Raw genomic sequence first — 8,455 nt, forward strand, 5'->3', positions numbered from 1 at the left:
CCAAAAAAGGTGCCTCACCCACTCCGCTCAGCTCGGAAAGTTCTCATTGGGTACGTATCCAACACTGAGGTATCTCAAGCTGTTAACGTTCAGATTACTCAGAATCTGGCAATCTTCCTTGAACCACCTTCGGTTGTGCCATTGACACACCCTCAGAGCAAATCCCGCAAGGCTTGCTTCAAGTAATTATAAACTTGCAGAGAGTAGAACTGAACATCTTACGAGATAACAAAGGTGCGACAAGTGTCATTAAGCACCCCTCGATCCGAGAACAAGCCATCTACCATAGGACAACAAAACCACCCACTATGGCGTAGTGTACAAGAGAGAAAGCAATTCACCATGGGGCAACCAAAACCCCCCACCACGGAGAAGTGAACGAGCGCATGAGCCCCTGATTTTTCTTTTCCTTTTGTAGTCATTTTGATGGTTGAAGGGTATGATTAACTAGGGATAATTTTCCACTCAAACAGCAGGTTCCCCTAAGCATTGCTAAAGTATGCTCTTAATAAATTAAGAAAATCGAGCTCGATTATTAAAGAGCGTAACAAAGAGAGGAGGGTCCAGGACGTCAACAAAGAAAGAGCCGTGGGCGATCGAGGCGTTTAAAGTCTAAACTCAGCGATTTTTGAAAAGATACAACTGCGGTAACTGATAACCTTCCATTACTCCCATGTGTAGGCAAGTAACCAAGCTAACTCGAAATAATTAAAAGACATTGCTTAATTTCAGAAAAAGTAGCTAAAGTTCACAGGGGAAAAACCTGTGCCAGACGATTCTCACATGCAAAGTTTAAACCCACTACTGGACGTCAGACGCATCAATGGACGGCAGTGAAAATGGCATCGCTCCCAAATGTCACCATCCACTGAGCAAAAGGTCATGCTAATTAGTGGGTACTCATGACAGCACGATTATTTCCCGTCTAATAGAAACAATACAGAGCTGGGGGGAGGGCCTCGACATACTTGTTCGCAACACCTGGAACAGCCCCTACGTAATCAAAATTATGAGGATTCATTTCCTGTGGTTCGATTGGACTGGCATTAAAAGAAACCGCCTTACTCAGTTTGAGTTACCTTGGCCACAATTTAATTTTCTGGCTCCATAAGATGGTCGGTGGATCGGCAAAAATCCCAAAGGTGATTAAAAGCCCCATTGCGAAAACTGGGAATAATATACAATGCCATCGCTCATAAAAGTCTCTGTTATACAATGTGCCTTCTATCTTCATCAGAATAATAGCCGCAAGTTTTTAGGGCCTTCAAGACCAGGCCCTTCAAGTGTGAGCTACCAATAGTTTACAGTGTTGCAATTTTACTTGAAAGGACATTCAGGTTAGGACACATTGGCCCCCAAATTTTGTTTCCATGCATGCTCGTGTGAATGAATAAGACAGAAGACCCAAGACTACCTATGTTCTGTCACGAGTAAAGAATGCTTCCAACTAACAGCTACCTCTGAGTAGACCTCGCTAGATGTCTGTTTCCATGTTGTTGCAAGCTGACAAGCTGGGCATACATGCCTCCTGCTTTACTGATCAGGTGTTTATGGCTCCCATGCTCTACAACCTGCCCACCTTGCAAGACAGCAATAGAGTCAGCACTGCGTATGGTCGAAAGCCGATGTGCAACCACAACAGTGGTTCTCCCTCTCATCAGACGATCAAGGGCATCTTGGACCACCTTCTCGGACTCGGCATCTAAAGCACTAGTAGCTTCATCTAGAAGTAAAATAGATGGATTCTTCAGAACAGCACGAGCAATCGCAACCCTTTGCTTTTGGCCCCCAGAGAGTTGCAAACCTCTTTCTCCAGCATCAGTTTGATAACCCTGTGGAAGAGAACTAATAAAATTATGTGCATTCGCAGCCTTTGCCGCTTCTATCACATCTGCCTCTGTTGCGTACTCGGTCCCATACTTAATGTTCTCATAAATGCTTGCGGCGAAAAGGGCGGGTTCCTGCTGTACAAGTGCAATGTGGTGTCTGAGTGACCTTAGGTTAAGCTTTCTGATGTCCTTACCATCCACCAAGACGACACCAGATTGAGGATCGTAGAATCTTGCAATAAGAGCAATCACAGAACTCTTTCCAGAGCCACTGGGTCCAACGACAGCAAGGCTGCGGCCAGCATGTACGCGAAGCGACAAGTCCTGAAATACGTTGACATCGGGTCTTGCAGGATAGCTAAAGACAATGTGCCGCAATTCAACCGCGCCTTTCACCTCTGAAACTACCTCTGCATTTGGATCGTTTGGATCGATCTCTGTTCTACGATCCATAATCGCAAACACAGCAGCCAGAGCTTGAGAACCTTTGACGATATCAGGGGCCATAGCCAATGTTTCGGCAACCCCAAAAGCAGTTAGAATAAGCACCATAAAGGCCTTCATCACATTCCCAAAATTCGTATCTTGCTTTTTCACTAGTGTTGAAGCGTACCACAATGCAAGCCCGTACGATCCATACATGCAGCATTGTGAGATTCCATACCCTATTCCAGTAAGCTGTCCCCGCAACCACAGCTGTTTCTTTGGGACATTCAGCTCGCGTGAAAACAAGTCTAGAACTTTCTCTTCAGCACAAAATGCTGCAACTGTGCGGATGTTGCCCACAGCTTCACCTGCAACCATGCTCGCACGTCCATATGCTTTCCCTAGGTTGCCTCCAAAGCCTTTCAGAAACAATTGCTGCAAATGTAAACAACTTGTGCTCTAGCTCAATCTAGCCATGCGATGATGTTACTACCGCAAAGATCAGAACAGACCAACCATAAAAGAAACAAAATAAGCCTGATTTTTGTATTTACCTCACCAACCGAGGCTCCAATTAGAAGAGGGAACGTCGCAATAATCACGAGCGTCACCCGCCATTCAAGAGCAAAGGCAATAGCGAAGGCTGTGATTGTTAACGCCATGTTTTGAGTGATTGTAGACGTGCGGTCGGCTACGGCAGCTCTAACCAAGGTGGCATCAGTGGCTAGCTGGGAAGCTAGAAAACTGCTGTTGTTTTCGTCCAGGTCAAACCAGCCCACCTCATTTTGCAAGATGGCTGCAAAAACCCAAGAAATCTCTAATCAGCAATTATTCTTAATCTTGCAAAAGAAAGTTCACAAACATCCTTAAATCCATGACCCCCTGCATCCAAGAGCAGGCACGATTACGTGGCCTTGTGACGCCCTCAAAAGAAAATGCAAAAGAAAGCCATGAACAGATCATGTTGTCCATTTCAATAAGAAATTGAGGTTTGGCCTTACATGTGAACATTTTTTCTCGCACTCGTACAGTTAACCGTTCCCCTGCCAGAGTAAAGAAATAGTGCTGCAAGATATAGATTAAGACCGTAGCAACAGTCGCAGCAGAAAAAATGAACGCCACCTTGCGCACTTCATGCTTCATATACGCAACATCGGGATTGTAGAAAGTGATCAATACTTGACTTATAGCCAAAGCAAAAAGAGGAGTTTCCACTCCAGCCATGATAGCTCCTAAGGCCCCCAAAAATGCGTATGGCCATTCTGGACGGTTCAACTTTAGCAACCTCCACATAGAGGGTGGAGGTAGAGAAGATTTCACGTAATGATCTTCTAAGTCAATGGGTGGATACAAATCTGATTCGCCGGGAAATGAGTGTAAACTAGATGTCCGGAAACTGTAGTTTTTGGAATGCGACAAAGAAGATGTATAAGAATTCCTGTTCATCTCCCTGCATGTGTCATTATGATCAGTACTTGAGGCCTTCGCAATGTTAACCACGGAGATGGTTTGAACCCGTCTGTAATCCAAGTAGCGCGTTATACTTACCTAGAATGCCTATTCGAGGATGGTCCTTCTACTTTGCTCACAGCTGTTTCTTGCAATTTAATAAGGCTGAAATACTCTCCGCGCTCACCTTTTGAAAGGAGCTGCTCATGGGTGCCAAGCTCCACAATCTTGCCAAGCTTTACCACAGCAATTACATCAGCGTTAACAATTGTGGAGAGGCGATGAGCAACGACTACAGTCGTCCTACCAACCATAAGGTTATCCAATGCATCTTGTACCAAGCGCTCGGAGGCTGCATCAAGGGCACTCGTGGCCTCATCAAGCAGGAGTATGGAAGGATTCTTTAGCATAGCCCTTGCAATGGCAATGCGCTGCTTTTGTCCTCCAGATAATTGCACCCCTCTTTCACCAACCTAGTACCAGAATAATAATCGATATCAAGAAAGACAAAAAGGAAAGTAATTATAAATATCACATTCACAAACTTGAGCTTTATTTGTTTTACCTGTGTAGCATATCCATTTGGTAGCTGCTCAATGAATGCATGGGCATTGGCAGCTTTGGCAGCTTTCTGAACATCACTCGTGCCAGCCCCTTCTTTGCCATACAGTATATTCTCCAGGATACTGGTTGCAAATAGTGCAGGCTCTTGGTTCACTAATCCAATTTGGCCCCTCAGCCATTTCAGCTGTAAAGACTTTATATCGTGCCCGTCTACCATTACCTTACCTGCAACAACAACTATTTTAGTGTGCTTCAAACCCAGGAATTATGGTGCAACACAAGGTCAACGTCAAAAGCCAGCTACCAGATGTCGGATCGTAGAAGCGTTCAATCAGTGATATAACTGTGCTTTTTCCAGAACCACTGCCACCAACAAGCGCAACTGTTTTGCCAGCAGGTATTTTTAAGCTGAAATTCTGGAAAATGACCACATCAGGCCTGGAAGGATAACTGAAACTGACATCACAGAGCTCTATATGCCCTTCAACTCGAGAGAGAGTCTTCCCTTGGAGAAGATTTACATTAATGGCAGGCTTCCTCTTAATCATTTCTAGTATGTTATAACCGGCAGCCTTTCCTTTACCAAAGGCAGTTAAATTGGGAGCTGCCTGCCCCAGGGATCTGTAGAAAGAATAAATAGTGTGTTTTAGAAGCCAAACACAAACCTACGATATCACATTCCACCAGGCCAAATATTTGGCACTTACATGCCGCTGATTATTACGTTGAGGATAGTGGTAAAAGCTTGGCCGCCGTTTGTGACTTTATGAATCACTAAGATGCTGGCATACCAAAGTAGTAAGGCCCACGCTCCAAACAACAACCCATAAGTAGAGCCTACACCAACTCCCTTCGCCATTCCACCCTTTTTACCAAGTTTGAAGGATTGCTGTAAGGCTGCTTTATATGTATTAATCGTCTTTTCCTCGCCAACGAACGAATAAACAGTTCGAATTTGCGCGATGGCCTGAGTTAAATAGATTCGCAAGAAATTCAGTTTTACGACATCTAACAATGCAAGATCTAGAAAATTGGAAAACGCATTGCGCAAAGGAAATTCAAGGAGTACGCAAAAGAATATTTCACGGGCAGCATTTACCAACAACAGCGAACGTTACTTTATAAATATTGTCAAGAACTTTGTGCATTGTAAGAACTTGCTAGCCGGGGAAATCACAACGCTGCCTTATAAAGACATGTAAATAGCAGAAAACAGGTTTTACCTGCCTCCCAAGTGAGCACTCAACAGAGACCAATCCAAGGATTACGCATTTATATTAAATTGTGCACCTGTTCTCATTGTGCGATGCTCACACATGACACGACCCTTCTGTTACGCAAGATTTTTTTATCTAGCAATGCTGTGTTTTTGTATCTTGTGACCCTGGTCCTTTTCCAGGAGTTCCCGGTAGTTATCAACTTTCCCTTTTCCCCAGATACTAGAGGAAGTGTCCTGTGCGAAGCTTAACTTTCTGCTCGTCCCGAATCACATTTACAAGTTTACTACCCGTACTGAGTGATGAGTCTAATGCAGACTGATGGCAATCATAAAGCCTAATTCAAAACGAATACGTTTGAAATTCACCTCTTCCGCAACTCTGCCGGCTTCGGCATAAGCTTTTTGGCTTTTACTAGTGAGCCCGATCATAATGGCGGCATAAGTCCCTCCGGCTGCAGCCATGAGAGGTACTACAGCGAGGGTGAGTAGAGTAAGTTGCCATACAGAGGAAAACCCAACCGCAAAGCCGGCGATGAATCTGGCCATGTAGTGCAAATAGTGGCCCATCTATACAATATATAAGCAGACCACATCAAAAACAAATTAGGTAAACATAAAACAAGACTTACTCAAAATGTCAATACAGAAACGCCACCTTCTCACTGATGGCATCTTGAACCAGAGCTGTGTCGCTGGAAATGCTGCTAACTATTTCGCCTGTGCTCGTGTCTATATCAAAGTACCCTACATCTTGATTGAGCATTGCTTGTAAGTATTGAGTTCTCATGCGTGCCGATTGTCGTTCACCAGTCTGCATCCAGCATGATACCTCTGCCACAATTTCAGCTTTCAGACTACGAGCTACACTCTTAAAAGATGCCAAAATCTTCTCTAGCTAGAATTTGTGTAGCAGAATCTATGGTACCTAGCCAGCCGAACCCCATGACAGCAATTCCCAAGTATAAAAAATAGAGAGCATACTGCAACGAACGAAGACAGATCAAAGGTTAAAGCCATAAAAGTTGTCAAGTGCCCCAGGCACTTGCCTCTAGAATGCCATAAACCATCCCGTCTGAGATGATTCTTTGCGCAAGTGTTACCTTGGCAACCTCTTTGGCCATGGCGTCGGGGTCCTTGACATTGGCTCCAAATGCGTCAATAAGCTTCCCAAAGAAGATGAAGAAGACAGGAATGGCTGCTCCGTGTACGCAAGCTCCTATCGTGCCAAACAGCATCAGCCAATAGTCCAGACCATCAGCAAAGGAGAACAGTTTGTAGAAAGCCACGCTCGGCCGCGCTTCCGAACCCTTCTTCTCAAAATCCTCCTCCTTGCTTCCTGCTTCTTGATCTGCCATCTCGAGGGTTCTTGACTCCTTGCTAAGCATCTCTTCTTCCTGCGACAAATCTGTAACAGCTCCGAACCTGTACTTGAAGCTCTTGGTCCCGATCCACCTCCCACTCAGAGATTTGTCAGGCACGGTGTCACTGTAAGCCTCAAGAGAGGGCTTCTCGTTATCATTCATGATTCCAGGTTTTTTAAAAACAGACTAGAAAGGTTTTACAGAGGGACTATAATAGCAGCAAGCTCGAAGTTGGCAAGGAAGTGCGCAATCCAACGCTAGGCGCCACGACAAGGAGACGTACGAAAAGAAAAAAATCGCGAGAAACCATGGCTGCTACACTATGATGGCCGTGCAGATGCCGCGAGGAAATGCAACTTCGGAAAAGGCTTTCTGCTTGTGAAATGCACGAGAAGCTCCTTAGCTGACGCTGCTAGACTTACTCGCTCCTTAGCTGACGCTGCTAGACTTACTCGTGCCCTAAAGCTTCTCTCTGGGACTATGAGAAACCACACTGTAGTGACCGTCCAGATGTCTCGGGGGGATACAGATTTAGAAACGGCTTCCTACCCGTCGTGGTGCACCAGAAGCTCCTCGGCTGCCGCTGTTAAACTTACTCTTGCACGGAAGTTTTTCTCTTCGGGATGTCTGTTGCCACACTTAGAACTCCGAGCTCTGCGTATCAGAAACAGAACGCTGCAAAAAGAAAGGCTGAACACAAAATGTACGCAGGTAATGGAGGCCAGAAAATGCAGACGCAGCTTTCTTTACTGCGGCATCTCTTTCTGGCAGAGAATGGCGATATAGAGGCAGGAAATGGGAGGCCCGAAGAATGGAGAAGCAGCTTTTCTTCACAGCTTTACCTCTTCGTGATAGCGGATGGCACAAACTGCATGCAGGAAATGGAGGCCGGATTATGGAGGGGGAGCTTTCTGTGCTGCTTTTTTTCTCTTCTTCGAGATAGGAGGAGAGATGGAAATGCAAGCTGTACTCTTCTTCCGTTCTTCCTTCCGCGGCTGCTCCACCTCCTTTCCTTCTTCCTTTCGAATCACAGCACCAGGTCCAGCAGCAGTTCGTGCAACAAAATCCAACTACCCTTTTGGCGCATCGCCGGAAGCCCACCCTATTGCACAAGGTTGAAGTTAAAGACGCCTCGACAGGACCGTGCGCTGAATCATCTCCCGCGTGGCTTGCTGACTGACCTCGACATATGCCTTGCGTGGCATTTGCCGTAGGACACGTCGGATCGCGGGGACCACTCTGGCTACTTTACCCGACCCTGCAAAGTTGTCTTGTGCCTCACCCCCAGCCACCACAGATTCGTTATCCTGCGTGGAAAATTACGTGGTGCTGACACGTAAGACCCCTATGGTCGACTATGCCTCGCTTGTCCACCATGGAGCCTACCTTGATCTCTCTCTTGCAGGCAACAAGGACCCAATCTGTGTTTTTTATTTTTCGAAACACGTACCCCGCATTGCTACGTTGACGTATGTTGCTAGGCGCACCTGCCCAGCCATTCAATGCCAACTTACAGAGTCCCTTTCCTTTGCCTTTATCACGACCCCCACCCTTGATTTATCGACTTTGGACCTAAATGGCCTATAATGACAGACCGACCTCAGGTT

The 8,455-nt window shown here is 45.7% G+C and overlaps 1 protein-coding gene across 2 annotated transcripts; it reads right to left on the reverse strand.

Moving 5' to 3' along the window:
• Positions 1-705: 705 nt before the first annotated feature.
• Positions 706-7,932, reverse strand: LOC148013927 (ABC transporter B family member 13-like). Of its 2 annotated transcripts, XM_087667282.1 has the most exons (12): positions 6,588-7,932; positions 6,413-6,467; positions 6,143-6,318; positions 5,854-6,054; positions 4,976-5,235; positions 4,573-4,889; positions 4,270-4,493; positions 4,043-4,177; positions 3,804-3,940; positions 3,257-3,705; positions 2,810-3,051; positions 706-2,690 (listed from the first exon to the last, which is right to left on the reverse strand). In XM_087667282.1, the coding sequence occupies exons 1-12, from the start codon at positions 7,008-7,010 to the stop codon at positions 1,455-1,457; spliced, it is 3,855 nt and encodes a 1,284-aa protein (XP_087523408.1). In that variant the 5' UTR covers positions 7,011-7,932; the 3' UTR covers positions 706-1,454. The 2 variants fall into 2 exon arrangements, with proteins under 2 accessions (XP_087523408.1, XP_087523407.1); XM_087667281.1 differs by having other exon boundaries at positions 707-2,690; positions 3,804-4,177; positions 6,588-7,931.
• Positions 7,933-8,455: the final 523 nt, after the last annotated feature.

Source organism: Lygodium microphyllum, chromosome 25, assembly GCF_053477565.2.
Source record: "Lygodium microphyllum isolate KBCC chromosome 25, Lygodium_microphyllum_v1.1.10, whole genome shotgun sequence".
In the NCBI taxonomy this organism is placed as follows: domain Eukaryota; kingdom Viridiplantae; phylum Streptophyta; class Polypodiopsida; order Schizaeales; family Lygodiaceae; genus Lygodium; species Lygodium microphyllum.

What these genes read in the sequence shown, in the direction of transcription:
- LOC148013927 (XM_087667281.1), bottom strand. Translation starts at nt 7,010, where the DNA reads ATGAATGATAACGAGAAGCCCTCTCTTGAGGCTTACAGTGACACCGTG. An exon ending in TGGCCAAAGAGGTTGCCAAG is followed by an intron (nt 6,468 to 6,587) that starts GTAACACTTGCG and finishes CGTTCGTTGCAG; the next exon opens with TATGCTCTCTATTTTTTATA. An exon ending in CCGGCAGAGTTGCGGAAGAG is followed by an intron (nt 5,236 to 5,853) that starts GTGAATTTCAAA and finishes TATTTAACTCAG; the next exon opens with GCCATCGCGCAAATTCGAAC.